General features: G+C 36.2%; 2 protein-coding genes across 2 annotated transcripts; one reads left to right on the forward strand and one right to left on the reverse strand.

The window, feature by feature from the left end:
- Nucleotides 1-505: 505 nt before the first annotated feature.
- Nucleotides 506-15,438, reverse strand: LOC132551176 (mucin-2-like). The gene is made up of 13 exons (XM_060215284.1): nt 15,350-15,438; nt 14,015-14,096; nt 13,265-13,453; nt 10,719-12,036; nt 10,403-10,440; nt 9,142-9,256; nt 6,639-8,326; nt 6,067-6,225; nt 5,062-5,415; nt 4,363-4,742; nt 3,544-3,669; nt 2,902-2,960; nt 506-2,269 (listed from the first exon to the last, which is right to left on the reverse strand). The coding sequence occupies exons 1-13, from the start codon at nt 15,436-15,438 to the stop codon at nt 726-728; spliced, it is 6,141 nt and encodes a 2,046-aa protein (XP_060071267.1). The 3' UTR covers nt 506-725.
- Nucleotides 15,439-19,561: 4,123 nt separating this feature from the next.
- LOC132551177 (mucin-2-like) lies at nt 19,562-24,598 on the forward strand. Its single transcript, XM_060215285.1, has 4 exons — nt 19,562-19,641; nt 20,773-20,877; nt 22,762-24,049; nt 24,140-24,598. Exons 1-4 carry the CDS (start codon nt 19,562-19,564, stop codon nt 24,596-24,598), a joined length of 1,932 nt encoding a protein of 643 aa, XP_060071268.1.
- The last annotated feature ends 1,059 nt before the right edge of the window (nt 24,599-25,657 follow it).

Genomic DNA, 25,657 nt, shown 5'->3' on the forward strand with positions numbered 1-25,657 from the left:
AAGACAACAATACAATACATGGTATGTACAATGACTGATTTAGTTCAGGGCTTATATATTAAAATTTTAAACACAACTTTTAAATACACGAAACAAAAATTTCCAAAGAATGAGAGAGTTGTACAGAAAGACAGAAACAGAATGAAAAATAAAAGAACACAATTCCACTAACAAAGTGAATGTGTGATGAGCCTTAGCAAAATAAAAATTTCATTTTTTACAATTTTTTCATAACACATGTTCAATGCTATTTAGTATTCCAGAGGTATTGTTTAGAGGTAAAATCTTAAACATTTCAACGGAAACAGAATGAACATGCCAGATAGTTATAATATATGGTCTTAAGAAGACAGTTACACAAAACTATAAATTTGAAAACATTTTCATTTTTTAAAATTAATCCCCAAAGTCTACTAAGTACAGAAATTGGAAAATAATGCAAATTTAGAAGTGTTATAAAGAATGTAAAAAAACATGAATATGCATGAATATATACTCTGTCAGTTTTGTGATATCCAAGTTAAACTGAACTTCTTAAAAGAGCAATTATTGATAACTTTCAAAACATATGTTAATTGAGATCAATTGAAATGTTTTTAACATGATACATCTAAGTTGAGGCATTTACAAAAATATATATAATTACATTTAGATATTTACAGTGAGAATACTTCTATATAAAATATGTACATTTCAGAGGTATGTGTGGAAAGTTTTAAAAGATTTCACTTCCTACTCCTTGTTGTACGTTTGACAGGAGTGGATGCTTTTTTGGCAGAATTTGCCTTTTTCGTTGCCTTTGCTGCCACTGTTTTTGTTTTCACCGGTGATTTTTTTGTTGGACTGGCCGGTTTTCCCCTGGTGACACGTTTTGCTTTAACTGGACTATCTTTGGCTGGTGTAGCAACTTTGACTGTTTTAGTAGCTACCTTTTTACCTTTCTTTGTTGTAGAATCTTTTGCTGGGGAAACAATTTCAACAGGTTTGGTGTCTTCCTTAATAGCCTTCCTTTTGTTTCCTTTACTAGGTTTAGAAGCAGGTGAAGGTTTAACTGGACTTTCTACCTTTTCTTTCTCAGCATTCTTCTTTACTGGTGATGCAGCCTTTACTAGTGTGACTACTTTTCCTCTCGTGCGCTTTACCTTCACTGGACTGACCATGGCTGGTGAAGCAGCTTTTGCTGCTGCCCCTCTTCCACTTTTCTTTACAGGTGAAGGCTTCTTATCCTCAACTGGAGCTGCAATTTTAGGTACCTTTGCTGGACTCTCCTGTTTCTCAGTGGCTTTCCTCTTTGTTCCTCGGTTTGACGCAGGCTTTGCTGGAGCTTCTTTAACAGGTGTGATAACAGCTGCTACTCCACGTCGACCCCGCTTCAATGGAGTCTTTTTAGGAGACTTTGCTGGAGTTGCTACCTTTGCTGGAGTTGCAACTTTTTCCACTTTCTTTTGTGTCTTTTTTGCAGGAGATTTTGCCTTTTCCTCTTCCTTCTTACTTACTTTCATTTTCTTAATTGGTGATTTTACTATTGGTGCACCCCTTCTACTTCTCTTTACTGGAGATACTGTTGAAGCTGTTTTGTCATCCACATCTGATGCCTTCTTGACTTGTGCTTTCTTTCCACTAGTTGGTGCTGCCTTTGCTGGAGTTTTGACTTTTACCTCTGCTGTCTTATCAGATGTTTGTCTAGCTGAGCTACCCCGTCTAGTCCTTTTCACAGGTGTTGTTGTCTTGACGGGTTTCTCAACATTATCAGCAATTTTCTTTGTACTCATCGATGCTACCTTCACTGGAGTTCCAGCCTTCTCTTCTGCTAGTTTATCAGGAGTCTGTTTAACTGCACCACCTCTTCTTGTCTTCTTGACAGGCGTTGCTGCCTTTGGAGTATCTGCCTTGACTGACTTCTCAACAGGAGCACCCCTTCTGCTTCTCTTTGCAGGCGTTTTCTTAACAGGCGAGGGTGTTTTGACTGCAGTGCCTCTTTTCGTCTTCTTCACAAGAGAAGATTTCTTTGGGCTTGGCACTAATACAGTTTTTGCAGGTGATGCTTTAGTTTCCTCTGCACTCTGTGCTTTATTTTCAATAGCAGCTCCCCGCTTTCCCTTTTTTACTGGTGAATCCTTTTTAGGAGTTGGGAGCTTTTTCTTTGCAGGTCCTCCTCTTCGGCTTCTCTGTACTTCTACCTTGGGAGAATTAACTGCAACTGGTTCTGGTATTGTCTTTGTTGTAATTGTTGTCTTTTTGATTGGAGATTTGGCGACCGCCTTTCTCCCTGAAAAAGATGGACATTTACTAAAATGTTAGTTTAACATAACAAATAGTCAATTTTCTTCTTTTTTGAGCCTTTAACAGTGTATCGAATAAAGAGAAGGACTTGTGTGACATTTCAACAACAATAATTTTTAATATGGATTATAAGAAAGATCCAACAAGTCCCATCTGTCATATCCAATATATCAAGAAATAATGCCAACTAACTTGTATAAAACCCAAGTTGCCAAAGTAGGTACTTTTGCTCTACTTTTATAATCAAACTAAAATGGAAAGACGACAACTAGGAATAGGGATAACAAACTTCAACAGTCCACAACCTAATGATGACTACAACACTGTGAAAATGACTTAAGAAGGAATAAAAAAAAACTGGGCTCCTATATTATGGAATAGATAAAAAGTAAGAATTTGTTGAAGGATAATGATGGGCTAGCACTCAATGTAAGCAAAGGCATACCAGTCTTACCTTGACAAATACACCAATGACATTAAAATGAAAGGCAGTATCTTTGCTAAAAAGTCTTTAAAATTTTCCATCTGTAAAAATCATGACATCACTGATTGAGCACTAAATGCAATCAGAAATATTTCCGAAAAAGTCTAGTTCCACATAAGCAAAACCATGTATACCTCGTGTTGATCTTCCTTTAGCTGGAGACTTTGTGGGCGACTTCTTTACACTCCTTGATCTGCAGGGTGGCCAAAAATAAAAAAGGATGATTAACAGCAGTCCTCCTTAACTATAAATTCAGTTAGCTTGATGTCTGTATCATAGTTGAATACAAAGTTAAAGTATCCAACAAAGCAAAGCTGTTCCTTGTCAACTAAAGCTAAAACAAGAGGCTAAAGGCCATAGCAGTCATCTAAGTTCTATAAAAACTGTTTTTGTTTTTGTAATAGCGTAAAATGTGAAGTGCTATCCAGAGTAATTCACTCAATCTTAACATGAATTATTTCTAAAATAGGAACTTTCCTGTATCATTTCAACTGATAGTAAATGCTTTTCAAAGTAGTGTCAACAAAACATCAATGTAACATTTTCAGTTTTTTGATCCATAAATTTTTTTATGTGTAAACATCAATACAGATTTGCTGGTTATTTTCAAATGTATTTAAGTGAACTACAACAGAAGGAAGAAGATACCCATTAAGTAAATGATAACAGGTTGCTTAGCGTCTGTTAAATCAAGGCTTGCACAGAACACATGGAGGTCACTTGTCAACCTGTACTTGGGTGTGAGTAAATGAAAGAATATTTCCAATCACTTTTACCTTGACAATGGTTTTGTAGGAGTGGATTGTTTTGGAAGAATGGATGATTCTACAGCATCATTGGTTTTCACCACCTTACTAGGCACAGCTGGCGATACAGCTTCTGTGGCTGGCCTTTTTCTTCCTCTGTAAAAACAAGATATCATAAGCAAATATCTTTAAGGAATTAAATCTGAATAATTTGTTAACATTTCAAAATACATATACTGATATTCAAATTTAAACAACTGCCTGCCCTGTAAATTAGAAACTTAACTTGATCTTTGACCTTCAGTCCTAAAATGTGTGGGTTATTTCTTCTTCTATATTTCCAGCAGAGAAAAGAAAAGTGAAGCAAATTTCAGTCTGCTATCTGTTTCGTCCACATTGGACAGAAATATGCAAACTTTCTATCAGAATAAGATAAAGATGTTTCTATCCTTTCAGAGAAAGATATCCAGCACACACTGAACATTAATATGCAGAGATGAATTGTTCAAGATGTACCATGGTCAATGGACTTTATAAATAGTTGCAATCTAATCCTCATATGTAAATTAGAAACTTACCAAAAACAATGTAGTTATACAGTCACATATTCTGAATGACCAGTAAAAATTTATGGGGCAGAAAAAGGATCATTCCTAAACTTTAGGGTAAAATAGAGAAATTCCGAGTTTGATATTTTCAAGGATCAAATGTTAACGCAATGAAGCCATTGTTCAGATGACTTATGCCTACAAAGATCTGAAGTTTTCAAACATGTTCCATCTTCAAGCTAACAACCCAGACCCTTGGACTTAACTAGCAAACTTTGTAGCAGTGGGTATAATCACTTACCTTCTGGGTGATGACACTTTCTTTGCAGCAGATTTCTTTGTTGACTTCAGGTTCTTTCTGCTTGATGAAGCAACTTGAGGTGTCTTTGCTGCTGGTGTGACGCTGGGTGTAGCTTTAGCTGGTGTAACCTTAGGTGTAGCATTGGCTGGTGTAACCATGGGCGTTGCCTTAGCTGGTGTAACCTTGGGTGTAGCCTTGGCTGGTGTAACTTTGGGTGTTGCCTTAGCTGGGGTAACCTTGGGTGTTGCCTTGGCTGGCGTAACCTTGGGTGTTGCTTTAGCTGGCGTAACCTTGGGTGTTGCCCTAGCTGGTGTAACCTTGGGTGTTGCCTTGGCTGGCGTAACCTTGGGCGTTGCCTTAGCTGGTGTAACCTTGGGTGTCTGTATCAAAATTAAAGAGATGAAAATGTATGCTCACGATGCATTCTGTCTGAAAGTGAGCTATATTTGTTATTGCACAGCTTATTAATAAATTCGAAATGATCACATAAAAAAAAGCAAGCAGAGATAAAATTCGCTACAAGCGATACTATGCATATCGGCACGAAACAGATTTTCTCTAAGAAGAGTCATTGCTCAGAATTAAGCAGGAAAATAGACAAGCCTCATTACATTTTTGTGCATGTGTACAAATGTATCAGGCTTACAACAAAACTGAGATGTGAAAAAAGCATCTGAAACAATAAATCTTAAAACACACCTTGAATAAGTCAGCGATTCCTGATGGACTGGCTGCCAATGATTTCTGTTTTGGAGTAGCTATCAATCTTTTTATGCCAGTTGGACTTGCTGCCTTTGGAGATTTTTTCCTGTTGAAAAGGTTTTTAACACCAATAAGTTTAGGAGAAGGAGCAGATTTGCGTTTCTTTCCAGTAGAAATGGGTGACACAATCATCTCTCCAGGACCATTTGGTGTATCTGGGATGTCCGAGTACAGGGAATGAGGTGTACCTACAGATGCAGGTGTTTTTGGTGATGATTTTGGTGTCCTTTTTGGGGACTCAAACAGATCAGTCAAACCAGAAAGCGTCACGTTCATATCACCTGCAATTTTCTGAAAAGAAACAATAAGATTAAGGCAACTCGCCAAAACGCAATTACCAAATAAAAAAGCATTATGCAAAACAAATTTTGGAAACACAAAGTTTTTAACAAACAGTAAGACTTCCCATCCTTTCTAAATTCTACCAAAATTTCCTTTTTTGTGTGAAACATTTAGGTGTCAGCTTTTCTCAGGAAAAATTACCTAGCTTCGGTCGGAAAACCCAGTAAAATCGGTCAGTCTTACCTGTTATTGAGCCCTGTTGCAAGTTTCCATTGAACATTAACCATGTGTTTGAATTTAAAAAGAATTCAACAAAAAAAAAAGAGAGAAAAAACCCACTGTAGTCTTTTAACCATAAATCTGTGTTCTGTTTACAAACTTGGCTAAAGGAAACCAGAAGGAAAAACAAGTGATAACTATCGTGCTTATGCAGATTAATACAAACACCAGTTTGTCGACACATTAGTTTACAATTGAAACATTTAATGGATGTACATGTACATAAAAGAAATGTTCTATTTTAATCTTTTTTGGGGTTTATGCTGTTACAGTGTATTTATGCTTCAGTGACGTTGCCACATATTTCATTTGGTCCTGTTGACTTTGATTTATCAGTGTTTTACTGCAAATAGAAACAAAAGCTTTATGAAATACACAAACCTTGACAACCTTTCTAGCTACACTCTTGCGGCCCTTTTTAGGCAGAACTTTTGGTGTTTTTGATGATTTCTTGTGAATTACCAGGGTTCCTGGAGAGTTGACATGTCCTGTTGTAGGGGCTTTTTTTGCAGCCATAGTTCTGGGAGTCTTAGGGGGAGCCTGAAATAGACATTTATGTGTGAATTAAAAGTTACAAAATCTACATCATTTTCTGTGAGTTTTTTTTGCATTTGACAGGAAATTTGGTATAAAATTGATAATGGAGCAAATACAACAATGAATACAAAATATAATCCCTTATGTATTTCACAGAAATGAAGGAATAGCGCGCGACATCAAGCAATATCAAATACTGAAAAGATGACCAGCAAACAGAACGGTAGAGGATTTTCTTATCGACATTAGTTCACTAGTAATTTGCAACAGCAATACATAAATATGAACATTACAATTTTATCTTTCATGAATGTTATACATTCATCTTTTATGGGAAGAGTTTGCACAACATTGGGCTTATCTATTCCCAATGCTATACTATGTTGAAGGCAGGTCAGAGACTATAATATACAAACCTTAAGTGTTTTAGATGAAGTTTTCTTTACATGTACAGGTTTGGGACGAATTGGAGACATTTTTCTGGCCACTCCCTTCTCCATGATTCCTTTCTTGAGTATGTCGGACCAACTTCCTCCCAGACTTGGCACTGCAGCCTTACCATGGATTGCTCTTAAAGCAACAGCATTTTTAAGAGCAGTTGGAGGGGAGCCTTTCTTGGCTGATTTTTTCGATACTGATCTGGGTGTCTTTCCAAGCTTAGGTGTTGTTCTGGGTGTCTTTTTAATCAATTTTGGTGTCTTCTTTGCAGATTTAGGGGTATTTGGTTTGGGGGTCTTTTTGATAACTTTGGGCGTCTTCTTTGCAGATTTAGGTGTATCTGTTTTGGGGGTCTTTTTGCCAGATTTGGGAGTCTTGGGGGATTTAGATGTTTTCTTAACTGATGTGGGAGTATCTTGCTTGGGAGTCATGAGCTTAATTGGAGATGAAACATTCCCATCTGCCTTTGGTGATTTAACTGGACTTTGCATCACAGCTTCCAATAAATCAAAACTCCTGTCAAGGGTCTTGTTCTTTGCAGACTTCGATGGAGTTAAAAGCTGTTTCTTTGTGGATAATCCCAAACTACCAGTGCTTACTCGTCTTTTCTTTTTGCTAGACATTTTAGGTGTACTTGTCATCACAGTTGGTGTCATCATCATTTCCTGGATGCCTGTGAAACTGATGTCTGCAGACACATTAGCTTTTGATTTTGGAGTCTTTAATAGACGCTTTATCCCAGTGAAAGAAGCATCACCGATTCCTCTCCCTTGAGATTTTCTTTTAGAGGCTTTGGAGGAACTCTTCTTTGCCGGTGTTGTAGCTGGAGATGTTGCCTTGGGAGTACTGGCTTTTGGTGACACTGTAGGAGATTTTGCTCTGGCAGGTGTTGCTGCCTTGGGAGTAGTGGCTTTTGGTGACACTTTTGGAGAATTTGCTCTTGCAGGTGTTGCTGCTTTGGGAGTAGCGGCTTTTGGCGACACTGCTGGAGATTTTGCTCTTGCTGGTGTTGCAACCTTGGGTGTAGAGGCTTTTGGTGAGGTTACAGGAGATTTTGCCCTGCCAGGTGTTGCCCCCTTGGGGGTAGTGAGTTTTGGCGACACTGCAGGAGATTTTGCTCTTGCTGGTGTTGCAACCTTGGGTGTAGAGGCTTTTGGTGACGGTACAGGAGATTTTGTCCTGTCAGGTGTTGCCCCCTTGGGGGAAGTGGGTTTTGGCGACACTGCAGGAGATTTTGCTCTTGCTGGTGTTGCAATCTTGGGGGTAACGGCTTTTGGTGAGGTTACAGGTGATTTTGCCCTGCCAGGTGTTGTGGCCTTAGGGGAAGCAGCTTTTGGCGATACTACAGGAGATTTTGCTGTTGATGGTGTAGTAGTCTTTGAAGATTTAGATGTATTCGGAGACTTTGCAGGACTTTCTTCCTTGATTGGAGTAGTCTTTGGTGCAATTGATCTTCGTTTTAACAATGACTGGGGAGACGTTCTTTTTAGAGGTTCCGAGCGTCTCCTTGGAGTTGCTCCTTTCCTGACAGGAGTAATAGGTGGCAATTGCTTGTCAAAATGTTCTGGACTCAATTGAGGACCAAAAGATACTCGCTTCCTTTTAGAACTTGGTGCAATAGATTCTGTTGATTTTCTTTTCCTGTTATCTGGTGTCTTTGGTGATCCTGCAATACAACAAAATGTACATGTGTAAGAAAAATAAGTTTTTAAAACTGCAGTAAAGAAAGCAGAAAATGGGAAACATGAATGCTTGCACTTAACTGGCTGTGAAAGATATATGATGCATATATCAGTATGCCACTTTCTACAAAATATGTATCTGAAAGCCATTTGACGATTTTTCATATGTAAACAAAATGGAAGAGCAAAATAGATGAATATATTACCAGTATTTAAATTAAAAACAACACACTGCAGAGAGTTAAATTCTGTATCCAAATTTCATCTTATACTCTCTAGGTATCTCAATCTTTTCAAGGATGGTGGTCAAGCCCTTGTCCTTATTTTCATCAAAATATGTATAGGTATGTTAGAGTAAAAATTAATGTTTGTATTGAACTTGAGACATAATGTTGGTACATAACTGTCTGCATTACCATGCAAATATTTAAATACACATATACACTGAATGAATAATTGAATACCAAAATCTGCTCTTCGTTTCAGCTCTAAAAAACTGTCACACCCTCTTAAGAGCCTTGAGAGACATTATGGATGCATTTAAAAATGATTCCTTCTGAAATTATAATTCCAATGCTGGCCTTGGTGAAGGCCATCTATCTCCCTTTCTTTTCATTGGGCTGTATTTCTCATATCCATTGGTTCCAGGTCAAAAAATAGAAAGTTAGTGTTCTTTGAAGAAATACGAGAAACAAGATACTATTTGGAAATGCCCTCACTAAAATACCATTAGACACAAATGATTTTAGGTTACGAACATGGAAATCTATAAGTGGCAAAGTTTTTTAAAAATACAAACCTGACTGTCTTGGGCTGGCTGATTCCAGTACAGGTTGTGAGCGTCGCCTCAGCTCAGATAAATTCTTCTTCAGAGATGCAGTTTTAGGAACATATGGGCTTCCTGCTGGCATTGACTAAGGAGAAATTTACATCCAATAATTAATCACATGTAAGGGAGTTAAGCATATTGATCTATAAAACATGAAAATAGTAACAAATCACCTACATTCTCAACCAGTGTTTTTTGGCAACAAGTGATTTCTTTTTTGCTCTTTATTAAATCAAATTAAAGACAATTGCCAAAAAGAGCACAACTTCGGACCAAGTGGCAATTTCAACAGCCCACCATTTGTTGATGATGAAATGGTGGGTTTATTAAAAAATGGTGACAGCAAGTTCAAACAGTTACCTTCAACCTCAAAAACATGAGAGATACTTAAGAGATATTAGTTTTTTTTTTTTTAAATTAAATTAAATTTGATCATTTTTTATATTGTACTTTTAGTATGTTGGAACAGCTTTTTACAACAGCAATAGCCAGTAGATAGATGAACATCTGACCAGGGACAAATAACCAAATAGAAAAATTCAAAAGCATAATTTCAATCGAAATATTATGCCAAAATCCCCCCCTCCCCAAAACAGACTACTACTAAACAGACTATATATGTAGCTTTATTTTATTAGCTGGATGCTAGTTTACCTCTTGGTATTGACTTTTATTCATCAAGCAGATGAAATTTCTAAAGTATTGATACTGATCTTTACAACATATGGCTAATAACACTCGTCTTTTCAATTATCAATGGCCAATATCAAATCTAAACAAGGATGTTGCCAGGTATTTCAGGAACAAAACCTTGCGCTAAAATTGAGCAGACAACTTTAGTACAGTACCTGTTTTATTCAACTGGCTAGATAAGGAAAAGGAAAAATTAAAAGCAATTTATTTTTTCAGTTTTGATTCATTCATTATTACTGGGATGTATCTTTTCCATTCAATCAGCACAGGATTAGCTATCAGTTAAAATTCCCTCGTCCCCTCAAAAATCTTTGGCAACCAAACTATAACATACCTAATGTACATTATTTTAACACGAAAAAATCTTTTTAAGTTAAGACTATCATTTCTTTTGTAAATACAGACTGTCAATTGGAAAAATAAGGCCACATTTAAAAATGACCAAGTTTTGACAACGAAAAGGGCCCATCATTGGACCCTACAAAAAGCTTCATGTTGGAAAAAAAAATCACTTGTATGTTTAAAAATTTTAAACCACCTTTCGTCTTCCTTCTGTGGAGGGAGTTGTCTTCTTTACTGAAACATAATAACAGTCAATTTACACATAAATTGATGTATACATTTGGAGTTTTTCATTACATCAACAGACCAATAGACACCAGTCATCTCCCTATTGCAGTAACTGCATTTTGGATTGTTTATCTAACAACCTTCACATGATCATGATCAATATTTTATTATTATCATAACTTCTATGAAGTAGAAAATATGGAACATGGAGCAGAATCAAATATACCATTCCAGAAAAGTGCAGATAAAAAGCTTGTATGTGAGCATTAGCCAATAAAACTTACTTCCTGCCTCTGGAGATGATGTTCTAGGTGTTGCCTTCGGTGTAGAGGCTTTAGGACTGGCAGCTCTAGGTGTTGCCTTCGGTGTAGAGGCTTTAGGACTGGCAGCTTTAGGTGTTGCCTTCGGTGTAGAGGCTTTAGGACTGGCAGCTCTAGGTGTTGCCTTCGGTGTAGAGGCTTTAGGACTGGCAGCTTTAGGTGTTGCCTTCGGTGTAGAGGCTTTAGGACTGGCAGCTTTAGGTGTTGCCTTCGGTGTAGAGGCTTTAGGACTGGCAGCTCTAGGTGTTGCCTTCGGTGTAGAGGGTTTGGGGCTGGCAGCTCTAGGTGTTGCCTTCGGTGTAGAGGCTTTAGGACTGGCAGCTCTTGGTGTTGCCTTCGGTGTGGAGGCTTTGGGACTGGCAGCTCTAGATGTTGCCTTCGGTGTAGAGGCTTTAGGACTGGCAATTCTAGGTGTTGCCTTAGGGGAAACAGCTTTAGGAGTTGCCTTCGGTGTAACAGCTTTTGGACTGGCAGTTCTAGGTGATGCCTTGGGAGAAACTGCTTTGGGAGTTGCCTTCGTGGTAGCAGCTTTAGGACTGGGAAGTCTAGGTGTTGTTTTTGGGCTAACAGCTCTAGGAGTTGCCTTTGGGGTAGCAGATTTAGGAGTTGCCTTCGGGGTAACAGTTTTAGGACTGGCAGGTCTTGGTGTTGTTTTGGGGGTACCTGCTCTAGCTGTTGCTTTCGGTGTAACTGCTTTAGGACTGGCAGGTCTAGGTGTTGTTTTTGGGGTTACTGCTCTAGGAGTAGCCTTCGGGGTAGTAGCTTTAGGACTGGCAGGTCTAGGTGTCATCTTTGGAGTCTTTTCCACCGATTTTGACTTAACAGCTGCACCATTAGGAGATCCAGAAGGCGTTGCTGACTTTGCTGCTTTTTGAACAGCTTTTGGTGTAGTGGACCTAGGAGTATGCTCCTTTACTGATCTTGCAGCAGGAGATGGTGACTGAACTCGAGTTTTTGCTGGTGTTGCGCTTCTGCCTCTTGCTTCATGACTATTCTCGGACTTGTCAGTGCCTTGACTAACAGGTGTTTTTAATGAAGGTGTCCGGGGTGGTTTAGCCTTGGGAGTTAGAATTTTATGCTGACAGTCATCACCAGATCCCCTTGGTGTTGAAGGCACACTTGCTACAGCTCCAGATGGTGTCTTGGCATTGGGCGTGGCATTCTTTTTTGAAACTTTACTTGGAGATTTCGGTGCAACAGCTGGCTGGAGATCCAACTCCCGGTTTGATGGGGATAAAGGTTTTCTTTGATTAACAGACTTAATGGGTGATGAAGACTTTGTCTGAAAAAAGAGAGAGATTAATGGACAATAATTCAACACCACAATTTTATTACATATTATATTGAATGATATAGAAACATGACTGAAACAAAACAGACACAAAGACTGCAGATTCAAAACAAAAAATGACACTTGTTAAAAGCAGTGTTGCTGGTAAGGATTTTTCTATCCTGTATACTGTATTTTCCCAATCATTAGCTTGTTTTTTTCCCTCTTTGGTTGGGTGCGCTGCTTATATACAAGTGCAGCTTTTAGGTGAATGAAATAATAATAAAATAATATGCATCTTCTAGACATCTGTTCCAAGCTGTTATGCTTTTCAGAATGACCATTTTGCCAAGGCGAATCCACATGCACTTTTAACCTGTGTGACCTCGCAACTTGCTAATTTTGGTTACAGTAACATGTCACTCTTCCAGAAAATCAAAAAATTGTTATCTAAACCAAGGGCAACAGTTCACCAGTACAAGACGTTGTTACCTTGTTTTTTTTTACAAGTACCTGTCCATCACATGTTTGTGAATGAAACAGATCAACTAGAGCTGTTGTTTGCAAATGTATGTAGGAGGATTTTAGGATTGAAATAAAATAACTTTTTCTTGGATTTGAATAATCCTAATAATATCTTCTGAACTTTTGTGGTTACTTCTGAAGCCATAGCAGAAGTTCACAATAACCTGTTGCATCCTGGAATTAATAGGTTATTGGGTCAAATTCTAGAACCGCTTTACTTGTTTACGATAAGAATGGCTTCGCCTAACTAACAAAAAATAATATGGGACTATAAGAATTTTGTCATCATGCAAGGACCTTCGCTAATATTAAACAGTACAGACACAGGTGGAGATATTGTTAACTAAAAAATATGTAATGTCAGGCCCTATATCTCTACGTAAACAATCTTCGAAGGCTCCCAAACTACCAAGTTCAATAACTGCTATTTTATATTTTTGAAACACATCAATTAAATTAAGGATAATCTGTGTTTAATTCATTTGCAAACTTGTTATATTAAATGTTTCACTGACGATCTTGATAACCTTCCGTTGTCTGTTATATCAACAAATTTTGGTCAGCATTGCAAGAAAATGTGTGGTTTATATCATGAAGCTAATATGTGGATCAAATCGAAATCATTAAAATTAGACTCATAACCCACAAAATACAGCATAAAGATCCATTTTCTAAATTCCTCTGGAATCAGGTACACCAGGAAAACACTACAAACCTTGGGGGTTGAAACTTTAGCTGGGGAATTCATTTTCTTTGGAGAGGCTGAAGATCCTTCAGGTAATTCAAAGCGAAAAGACCTATCAATAATTGTGAAAACGTCACTATTCTTCAACTGGATGTCACCGTGAACAACTTTGTCATTCACTTTAATTGGGTTTATAGTGCTCAGGTTGCTCAAGAACACCTGAAATGTGAAATAAATGCATAAATAAAAGTCTCATATGAGTTTTGAATTTTCTAAAATTTCTAAATATTATAAGTTATATAATACTGGGTTTTCCATAAGAGCCGGTCGCCGGCCAATTTGATCATTTGGCCGCCTACACCAATCCAGTTCCGTAATAATGTTCCGTACACGACAGGCCAGCTTCCTACTTTCAATACACAGCCTACTACTAACAAAATTATGGAAAACCCTGATAATATATTATCTTTTTTTTTGAAGATTAATATTTTTCTTCATTTTTTGCTTTTGTTTATAATCTTACAGATTCACAGTATTTACTGGACCATGGAATGTAAGTTTGTTCATTGTTTTCCTTTTTTCATATTTATATAAACAGTACATTGGTAATAGTATACATTTATGGCGCAGGATATGAGATGGTGATGCCCAGACAATTTTAATATGAAGAACTCTATTCACCAAGATTGAATTTTCGATGCAGCATTCAATTCATAGACTGAACTACAAAAGCATATTACCAATGACAATGGAAAAAAATCCACTCCTTCATGACCTCACCTTTCCCTTATCATCCACAGTGACTTTACAGTGTTCCCGGGATACATTTGGTAACTGGATGCGTATGTCACACTCATTGGATCTTGGAAAAACAACAAAAGATTTAAATATTGGTAAAGTATGTAAATTTACACAAATAAGTTGAAAAGAAGTTTTAGAATTGACAAATTCTAATGGCAAAAAAAATAATTCAAAAATTTAACCCACCAATGTTTAGTTTAATTAGAAATATGTTGCCAACCCTTTGTAAATAAACTGCTTGATGTTTTCTTAATTTTTTAGAAGCATAGAATAATTGGAATCCCAAAAAATGGAAGGAAAAAAAGTGTTTAAACAAACTGTTTATAATACTAAATGCTAAAATATACAATGATCTTGTGCCTCACAAAAATAGACTTTCTAAAGAAGTTACCAATCTGCAGACACAAGCTGCAATAACGTTAAGAAATAACTTTTCTTTTGTGTTGTCAACTGGTTGTTGACTTATGCATACAGTAAAAACCTTAATATGTAACTTGCCTATTTTTATCCCTAAATTTCTATAAGTGTATTTTCTTTCATAAAAAAGACATACCAAAGGGATATCTGCCCCCACAATCAATACCTGCTCATAAGAACGGATATTTCAGGATTATGAAAACAATGTATACCTCAAGTGTGAAAAAAGTTCCAGTGACTATTGGAGATTAGCCAGAATGAAATTCAAAGTTTAGACCTACTTTTGATACATGACAGCACCTGTCCAAGATAGGACAGTCACAAGGACAGATGGACACAATGCACTATGGCTATGGATTGGGGACTTTAATACAATATATAGCTATACAATATTATCCAAACAGAACAGTGAAGTCTATATTGAAAATTGAGATTATCTATGAGTTTTACTTTGAAAACATCAGAGAATTTGCATATAAAATGAAAAAAAAACCATTAAGAAATTCGTTTTTCTTGAAACTTAGATATTCATGTATCGATAAGCTTTTCTGCTTAATTAAAGGGATGGATATCAAAGTGACTTGAATGTAACATTCTATGTAATAAATAGTTTCAGGATCAGACAAAAAGATCACTGACTTTTTTAATGTAAAGCACCAGATTAAAGAGATATATTGGAGAGTGAACATGTGGATGTATATTTGCATTGATGTTATTCACTTTTTGAAACACTGGCTTGACACTATGCTTTCATTTTAATCAATATTAAAAGCACTGGCACTCAAGATTTCATGCAAATTTTGCTGATATGCAACAATCTTCATGTAAGTAGGTCTTCAGCTCATGCTTAGAAAATATTATGAAAATATCATTTCATGTCTGCAAATGTCAACTTACCTTCCAAATAAACATACTGAAGTTGTCAAGGGAAATTGTGCCCCATCTGCCCCAGTCCGTTTGATAACTACTATTTTACCATACAGCATACTGTAAATAATCAAAATTTTACCATACATAACTTGCAAAACTCATGAAGAAGTGCTTATTACAACATCTGAGAAGATCATGCTAGCATCAGTTCACTATTTTTTAAAATAGAAGTCTCTGGTGTCAAACAGTGCTGAACTAAAGGCCAATTTGGACAGGCGAGGTTAAGCATACATTGTCATTATAAAGTTAACCATGGATTGATTTTTAATCATTGTGATTTACAATTTTAAATTCAATCAGTATACAATGACTGTAGATTACATGATCTTTGTCCACTTTGCAAATTCAGGCCACTAGTTTCGGTAAATTCAGGACAACTGCCACTTTGACTACATGCTTTAATAGTGATATCCCCTTAAGAGTGTTATTACGTGGACTTACGGGTCAAACCCTTATCATGGGTCTCTTAAAGAAGTCTTTGAAAATTAAAACCGTTGAAATAAATACTTTTGTTTTACAAGTTATATATTTGATTATCACCTGCAATTGAAGATGAAATTGAACGCCTATCCTCTGAATCGCCGTGTAAAAAAATGAAAATACACCTTACAATGCTAATCTATTTCGGTGGATTATATCGTAAACAGGATGCAACACTGTACCACAAAGGAATATGGCATGAACGGCTTTTGTTTGATAGAATGCACAATGGAGTTGCAAATGTATTAAAGTTATACGTAATTCATTGCAAACCAGGCGTACAGGCCTGCATTTAGCATGATTTCATTTCATTCCTTTACACAGAAATGGAAACTTCACTTCATAAATTTGAAATTTACCATAAACAACGATCTCGACTGTGTTTCCACTTTGCAAACCATATTCTATATTCTATTTGCAACAGCCATATTCAAACTTACCCGCGGAACACCGCGAGACACTTATACAAATAAAAAAAACACACATTTCGAATTCATTTTTTAAAACGAGAAAATTGTTATACATCGCATAAATCTAGTTTGTTAAATATAAATTGTTAATTCCCTTACCTTCCTGGTGGCGGTTTTACGCAATTAATTGCGCGATGCGCGTACCCCGTTTATGTCTCCGCGCGAACACTAATACAAAAAACCCACGGGAGGTAATGTGGTCAATTTAGCCTGTCCGCCGAATAAAGTATAACCGGAAGTGTTATTAGAAATTGAATTATTCCTCATTACATCAATACTCTTTAGCAGAAATCAAGTCAACGTCTTACAAAGTACGAATGGTAACTATTGATTAGAACCTTTTTCTAGTAAAATGATATATTTGAAATGCAACTGCATAAACATTGACAGCGCGTATTAATACACTTTCTTTTTTCTTGTGCTCGATTTAAATGTGTCCAAAACAGTGAAATGATTGGTTGATTGAAATCACCCGCCATTTTTATTGCCTTATATGCAAAAGTTCAAAGGTTATTATTGAATATGACTAGAAACCTAATTTGCATTTGGCGTTGGTCGTGTCGGGAATGTTATGATTTAGGCGGGTAAGTACATTACTATCTTTATAAATTGGGGATGTTGTCAAGTAAATCTATGATTCAGTTATATATTTACTTAAGTCGTTGTGTGGGAAAAGTTGATTTTCTTTGAGTAATAATGTCGTATTTCTACGAGGCTAAAGAACGGTCAGAGATCATTCATAAACAAACGGTTTTCAAGATACAACAGTTTATTTGTCATCCTACTTTACGTTTTAAATTCCTAGCTATGTCACATACTATACTTTACTTTGACATCTATAATCAACAATAGCAGTTTAAGATTGGCAAAGTTGTCGATTTTAAGTGGGGATTTTCACATGAATGTGCGAGTAAGAATTTGAACGGTGATATATCGGTGTTGTGATTTCAACCAATCGTTGCTCTTTATTCACAAGTACTATGTCACGTGTGTAAACATAGTAGTAAATCTGTAGTAGGTATAGGTTTTGTGTATTGAGGGCAACGTGCAATTTATAACGGAACGAGAAAAAATGTTTTTATTAACTTTTCTCATCCGTTGTTCATATATTCTGAATGAACTGGATTGAACTGATAAGTAAAGTTAAATACTGTTGGTGTGAGCGTATTATGATCACATCTAAGAATTAATAAGATACATTGTATCATTGTTTCCTCCGCTTGGAGACTTGTTTTTTCTGTGTTTTTAGTTGTTTTTTTATATTTAGTGAAGTGTTTCTACGTTCTATGATTAATGGTTGATACTGAACATTTTTAGAGAGCATTGAATCATTAAGGTTAAAACATTGAAATTTGTGAAGGTGGCCATGATAAATCCATAACACAAGTGATTGAACAAATGGCTACTAAAATTCCACCCTTATAAATGTAAAGTTCTTTCGCTCAAAGCAACTCAAAGATGAAATACTATATGGATGGAGCTGGAGGAGAAAGAATTGTGCTCGAAAGTGATCATAGATGAGGATTTACGCACATACAGTTAATGGTCAATAAAGCAAACTGTGAAGTATTATTAATGAGAAGATCTTTTGTATATCTGGACGAATCCATGCTTAAGATGCTATTTAAAGCACTTGTCAGACTCCATCTGGAGTATCCTTCGAGTGTCTGGAACCCGTCAAAACTAAAAGATATAGAACTCATAGAAAATGTGCAGAGAAGGACTACAAAACTACTCCCTGGACTTTAAAATCTGTCTTATCCAGAACGGTTACAAAACTTAAATCTGCTGACACTACAACACTGGAGGACCAGAGGAGATAAGATAAATATTTTCAAAATATTAACTGATAGATATGATAGTAGGGTAACAAGAAACTTTTTCCAAATGGACAATATGAATAGGACCAGAGTTCATAAAAAAAAAACATATAAGAGGTTATGTCATCTTGATGGAAGGAGCATTTCTTCAGCAATCAAGTTGTTGATTTATGGAATAGCTTACCCAAAAATGTTGTCAATGCTGAATCTGTTATACAATATTCAATAAGGCTAGATGAACACTTGAAAAATAACCCTTTACAGTAACTTATGTTAAGCCATTGTACAGAGGAATTATTTACATTATGCTATGTATTGATAATGATATGGCCATAGAGGCTACAAGCTTTTGTCCATTATTTATGCTAATAAATAACAATTATACATGTTCTACTTTTACTATAGAATACCACAGACTTATGTCAATATCCAAGTCTGTGAAAAGACTGATAAAACATCATCAATGCAATTTATTGAAGATGACTGCAAGGCCTGAAAAAATTACCGCTTTGGAATTTCATTTGCCATGTTAATGTTTTTTTTTCATTACTAACATTAAATCTTGAGAGAAAACGATGCAGGGTTTGGTATGAGCACATCTTCCCAATGTTTGAATATTTGGCAAGAATGTAATGTACTTGTATAATGCTTCATTACTTCCTTTTTTATCCCCACTTTCACCAAAACGGGAGCTATTAATTTGGGTTTGTCTGTCTGTCACACTTTCGTTTCCATTTCTAACTTATCCAGATGTCATCCAATTTTGGTGAAACTTGGTCAGCAGATGCATGTTGGGGTCATTAAGGCTGAGTTTGACTATCAGTGTCATCTGTTAACAGTTATGCATACTAATGTGGTATTCTTTGATTTCATTGGTCGGTTTATTTCCGCGCTCCAACTTCCCTAAATATAATCCGATTTAGATGAAACTTGGTCAGCAGATGCATATTAGGGCACATAAGACTGAGTTAAGCAATCAGCATCACCTGTTAATATCTATGCATACTAATTAGGTGTCCTTTTATTTCATTGGTTGGTCAGTTTTTGTGGGCTAACTTTCCTAAATATAATCCTTTTTAGATGTAATTTGAAGTCCCACAAATATTATCAATTTATCATTAAACTAAGCACCAGAGTTGGTTAATATTTGATATGTCCAATAAACGTCTTCTCTATATAATCCTTTACATCTTTCTTTGGCTTTAAAGCAATACATCATTGCTCAAGAGAATATATCATTCTACATAGAATTATGACATGTTTACTGCTAACCTCTAAAATATGTACTTACAATATGTTTGAAAAGCGGGGGATATAAATTCCATGAATTTGCTTGTTCACAGTATTTTTTACATAATTATCTAATATTGTCATTATGTTACTGTAGGCTCTGAAACGGTTTCATCAGGATGCCAGTGAGACAAACAAGAACGCCCAAGAGGACAACCAGTCGGTTGACTACTGATCCAGAAAGTCCCACCAACATTGGGTAGGTCGACATTATGATCAGAAAGTAGTTGGCAACAATGAATCAACATAACGACATTCACATGAATGTGCTTGCCATAGCATTTAATTGGTTATCAGGGGAGGAGAGGGGGTGTTGGGGAAATTAATACTATCAAAGTGGAATTGTGTGATTGAAATTTGGTGTTCTATTCTGTAATTTAAATGTAATTATATGTTTGACATGATATCATCTACATATTCAGGTTTACATACACACTATAACCTTACTCTATACATTAGGAGTATATGTGGTGATCATATTAAGAGTATTCACTATATCAGCATAAGCTTTATCATCTATCCTCTTGACAAGCTTAACATTAATGATAGTATATATTTACAGAAGATAAAACGTAAGAAGGATATAAATAAGTTGATGAAATTTTAAAAATGAAATACCTTCAATATCTGGGAACCACTTACTATGGTTCTCTTCTCAGATTATTTCAAGAAATCCATATGTTAACATGCAAGCGCACACAACCTTGTTAGTGCTAAAATGTTCTGAGACTCAATATTTTGTCTTATAAATACTAGTTGTAAGTACTGTATCAAACAAAAGTGGTACCCAGCAGCCTAAAGCTTTACCTACCTGGGATTAGAAGGACTACAGGTAGAACAAGTAGCAATGCCTGAGGTCACTAGAAGTGTGGAGTATCATAGATATTATAGAGTGCCACAAGGAAATAGTGATTACTATCAGATGGCAATCACCACCATAATTACACCAGACAGGTGTCTGTATTGTTGATAGTTTAACTCAATTGACATTACATGCCAAAGGCCTTCTATATATTTTACTTTGCAGTCAGTTTGATTTGATTTAAAAACTGATGTAACATTCCTTTAAATTCCCTTAAAACATTTTTTCACAACTCGGTGGCATCTAAGTTAAAAAATAATCTTTTTCTACCTTTAAGTTGATGTTTCAAAGGAGAGCTCTGCAAGTATTATGAAATATGATTGGATAAGTTCATATTATCTCAAAGAGTTCTGATACCGTTGACTTACTCTCTGAGTGAACCCTGTCACTTCCTTGGTTTATAACAGGGTAAGATTATCACTGAATGATATATTGAGTTAAAGCTTAAGTCATTCCATTATCTTTCAGCACTTTCAAGTCTTTAAGTCCAAAAACACCTGGATGGATGTCAGGACGGCATGCAGTTTTCAAAACTCCGGAGTCTCCTTCTGAAAAGCGACCTAGGACTCGCAGGTAAAAGAAGTTGTTTCAGCTAATCATAGTTGTATTTAGCATTACAGTAGGACATTTTTTTGAACAAGCATTTGTTTAATTCCTAAACAAATATTATATGATTTTGTTTTTCACCAAATATTATTCTTGGAACATATCTAACTGGTACAAGTATATTTGGGTCAGAATGGTCGAGTAGTTTAGATGTCTGAGTATCTTCATCACTAGCGTTTCAACTCTGGCTTGCGGGTTCAAGACCTACAGTACATGGAGCAGTCACCAGTTACTGGTCGTAGGTTGGTGGCTTTTCTCTGGGAACTTCAACTTTCCTCAACCACCCAAACCTGGCATGTCCTTAAATGAACCTGGCTGTTAATAGGATGTAAATCTACATTAAAACTAAAAACAGTAAAATACACTCAGGTGATATTAGTTATTACAAATATCACCAGAACATTCCATGATTGACATCTGAGATTCTTAACATATTCCACTCCAGTTATAGCCATACCTGGAATCTGTATGGTTTATATTTGTAAATGCTTGAAGGCCCTGTTCTGGTTAGAACCATGCCTTGGATGGTGAAGGTATCAATTACCCTGATGAGACATTCAGAATATGGTACTATGTATTCCATTTAGATGCTCATTAGATGTTTTTTCTGAAGATGATCAAAATGTGGTATTCTATGAAGATGATCATAAGATGGCATTGCCTTCAAATCATTAAACAGTATTCCATTAAGATGATCATAAGATGGTATTGCCTTCAAATCATTAAACAGTATTCCATTAAGATGATCATAAGATGGTATTGCCTTCAAATCATTAAATAGTATTCCATTAAGATGATCATAAGATGGTATTCCCTTAAAAAGAATGGAGATGGCATTCCATTAAGATGATCATAAATTGGTATCCCTTTAAGATGATCATAAGATGGTATTTTTGTGTGGAATAGTAAAGAATTGAGGATTTGGTTATCTTATGAAGATTTTGAGTACACATGCAATTATAGATTTGAAAAAATTAAGTCTATCCTGCTTGACAGTTATTAGGTAGAACACGGATGATGTTTATTGTGTTACTCTGTATTATCTCCCATACACTGTAAAGTCGAGAGAGGAATGGTAATGAAATACGAATAACATTGCATGGACTTGGGCTTAGTTAAGAGTTTTGGTACAAATACTTACTGACTGAGGAGAACAGGTGTGTGTATTGTCAGTAACACTGATAGACTGAGGGTAACAGGTGTGTGTATTGTCAGTAACACTGATAGACTGAGGGTAACAGGTGTGTGTATTGTCAGTAACACTGACAGACTGAGGGTAACAGGTGTGTGTATTGACAGTAACACTGATAGACTGAGGGTAACAGGTGTGTGTATTGTCAGTAACACTGATAGACTGAGGGTAACAGGTGTGTGTATTGTCAGTAACACTGATAGACTGAGGGTAACAGGTGTGTGTATTGTCAGTAACACTGGTACACTGAGGGGAACTGGTGCGAATAATGTCAGAAACACTGATAGACTGAGGGGATCAGCTGTCAGTATTGTATCTATGGCAGAATTATTGCCCTTTTGTTAAATTTTGTGTCCAATAAATTCGTTTCGGGGAGTATTCATAAGTTTCACTGATGCTCTTTTTCAACAAGTTCTACAAAATCTTCAACATTATGGAATACAGTGCACCATGTTTTCATTCGATAAAATCATTTCTAAATCAAGTGAGTTTTCTGCCTTGTTTGAAAATCAGATTTTAAAAATGAATGAGGTCATTTTCAGCTTTTACATTTTCATAGCACAGCTCAAGCTCTAATACATAATCTGATTTTCAGAATTTATATGCAACATCAGTGTTTAGTTATTTTAAAGTAATTTTAAATTTTGTTTTATTTTTAGGTCATCTATGTACCAGTCAAAGACGTTGAAAAATACTTCTGAATCACAAAGTAAGGCTACAAATGGTACTCCTCCTGTTGCTAAACGCACAAGAAGATCTTTTTATCGAAGCACAACCCTCAAATTGGTTGATATTCCACTTTCTCCTGAGCCATTGAGTCCCAAGACAACATTTGCAAAGGGTGTCTCGACCAGGACTCGGAAGTTGTCTATGTATCATAAGGAGAATGGTGTCAAGCTTAACCAGATCACAGAGGAAACAGTAGTTACACAGAAAGGAAGAAAAGAATCAGTGTCTAAAGAATCCTTATCTTCTGTTGATTCTCACAATAAACAGGAGGAAGCTAAAACATCACGATCAGCACCACAGAAGAGGAAAGCTCAGACCCAAGTAAAATCACCAAAAACAAAGATGGCCAAAGTCAGTAGTCCAATAGTTCCAGGTGTGAAGGTCAAGCAGCTGACAGAGAGAAAGACTGGTGGAAAAACTGCTGCCAAGTCTACAAAAAAGAATCCTCAAGCAAGATCTTTAAAATCAAAAACTCCTGCAAAGTCTACAAGGTCATCTGGAAACACTTCCCTGGTACAAGATGAGGTCTCCCTTGCAACAAAATCAACACCAGTCAATAAGATGTCGGCCCAAAAGAGCAAGAAAACAAACACACCAGACACATTAACTCCTGTGGTTCCAAGTAAGACAAGTGTACAAACTACTAAAACACCAGCCAGTCAGAGAAAGGCAACAGCACAAGGTGCGAAAACTTTAGCCAATCAGAATAAGGCTAAATCACAAGTTTTGAAAAATGAGACAAAGACTCCTGTAAATCAGAGTAACGCAAAAACACCAGTACTGAAGAATGAAACGAAGACATCAGCCAGTCAGAATGAGGCAAAAATACATGCTGCAGATAAGAAGACTGAGACTTCAGCCAATCAGAATAAGGCAAAAAAGCCAGTTGTGAAGAATGAGACAAAGACTTCAGTCAGTCAGAATAAGACTAAAACACCAGTTGTGGATAAGAAGACAGAGACTCCAGCCAATCAGAATAAGGCAAAAACAATATTTGTGAAGAGTGAGACGAAGACTTCTGCCAGTCAGAATAAGGCAAAAACACCAGTTGTTGATAAGAAGACCGAGACTGCAGCCAATCAGAATAAGGCAAAAACACTATTTGTGAAGAATGAGGTGAAGACTTCAGTCAATCAGGAGACTCCTGCTTTAAAATCTGCAGCCAATCAGAGTAAAGCAAAAACACCAGCTTCTGAGAAAAGAACAAAGATTTCTACTGTGAAAACTCCTGTTGTTAAGAGTAAGATCTCAGTATCAGAAACATCTGTATTGAAAACAAAGACACCTGTACGTCCTGGAAACAATCAGGTTACTTCAACACCAGTGAAGGAAACGCCAGTTTTCAAGCCTCAAATACCATCACTGACACAGAATATGAGTGCAAAGAAAAGAAAACTGTCTGCTGCAAATGGTGCTATTATGAGTCCCCAAGCTTCCAAAAAACTGAAGTCAGGTGACAGTGAACATGGGTTTACAAATGTGAAGAGTAAATCTGTTGTTGTTCTGTCTCCACATGATAGTGGTGATAAAAGACTGAAGACACCAAAAGCACTTCCCAAAACACCAGTTGTTAGACGGAAAGTAACACCAGCACGCCGTGCTGAGGTGCTGTCCACAAAGATTGATAATATTCCTGTTCATGAAGACAGTGAGAATGAGCCCTTCAACATCACCTTAAATGATGTAGCAAACACATCCATCACCAGTCAAGACAGCAATGAATTGAACTCAACTTACTCACACTCTTCACGGTGTATCATTCTCTAGTTTTGGTGTATATAAAAGACTCCTGTCCTACATGTGTTCTTGACAGGGACACCCAGGGTTTGTACTTCACACAGTAGAGTCCCCATGGCATGCCCAAGGCAACCATAGATCTAGCAGTTGTAGACCAAGACTCAATGTAGTCATGCATAATTACTTCACAGTACTTCTGATATATGTCTATAAATTGACTCAAGCTCAGTCTGATTTTCATCCAACATGGATTATAAACTATGTTTAGAAATATCTATTGTAGCGTCAACTTCACACTAAATAGCAATTTGTGAGTTTGATTCAGATATAAATTATTTCTATGTCATGTTAAATAGTATTAGGGTAGTTGTCTATTAATTTAATGTAATTTTCATTATATATTTTATTTTACAAAGATTTTAGGTCAAGTTTTTTTACCAGGAAGAAACATCACTTTTTTTGTCATAAATTTTTACATTTGTGGGTTTTGTTTTGTTGGGTTTTTTTTAAGTGTTACCATCTTATATATGGTATTGCTGTAATTTTATTTTATGCAGGTTTTATCAACATGAAATTCAGACTTGGTGATGAAGAGTTGAAACACATTGTGTTAAGTGTTTTACTTATGCATAAATTCCAGATGTCGACAAGTTCAGGATCTGTAGAAAAGAATCCTAGAGTCTCATGTTAAACTCCATTGTGAAATAATTGATTAGAGTTTAAAGCATTTTTTTTTATCCATATTAAGTTAAATCAAAATATGAATATTTTAAATTTAAAAACAGAAACAAATAGCAATCAGCAAACTCCAATAACATTACCACAATCCATGGATATTCTCGGAGTGGGTTGTGGGGTGGAATGATATTGGTAGTGGAAGGTAAGTATATATACTCGTGTATAGTTACAATTTATATAAGTGCAGGGATTTTTTAAGATTATATCATTTAATTATAAAATGTACTAGATTTCTTTTTCTACTGCACATGTATTCTATCTGCAGGGCTCTCAATCTGCCAGATTTGGAGCCGATATTCGGCCCCATTCCCAATGCAAAATAGTTTTTTTTTTCCAAATTTAGACCCCAAG

Source organism: Ylistrum balloti, unplaced genomic scaffold, assembly GCF_031769215.1.
Source record: "Ylistrum balloti isolate Yb309-2 unplaced genomic scaffold, AGI_CSIRO_Ybal_v1 Utg370184, whole genome shotgun sequence".
In the NCBI taxonomy this organism is placed as follows: Eukaryota; Metazoa; Mollusca; class Bivalvia; order Pectinida; family Pectinidae; genus Ylistrum; species Ylistrum balloti.

Coding starts and splice junctions, on each gene's coding strand:
- LOC132551176 (XM_060215284.1), bottom strand. CDS start 15,438: ATGCTGTATGGTAAAATAGTAGTTATCAAACGGACTGGGGCAGATGGG. Junction 12,037..13,264: donor CTAAAGTTTCAACCCCCAAG/GTTTGTAGTGTT, acceptor CTCTTTTTTCAG/ACAAAGTCTTCATCACCCAT. Junction 9,257..10,402: donor CCACAGAAGGAAGACGAAAG/GTGGTTTAAAAT, acceptor ATTTCTCCTTAG/TCAATGCCAGCAGGAAGCCC.
- LOC132551177 (XM_060215285.1), top strand. CDS start 19,562: ATGCCAGTGAGACAAACAAGAACGCCCAAGAGGACAACCAGTCGGTTG. Junction 19,642..20,772: donor GAAAGTCCCACCAACATTGG/GTAGGTCGACAT, acceptor ATTATCTTTCAG/CACTTTCAAGTCTTTAAGTC. Junction 20,878..22,761: donor AAGCGACCTAGGACTCGCAG/GTAAAAGAAGTT, acceptor TTTTATTTTTAG/GTCATCTATGTACCAGTCAA.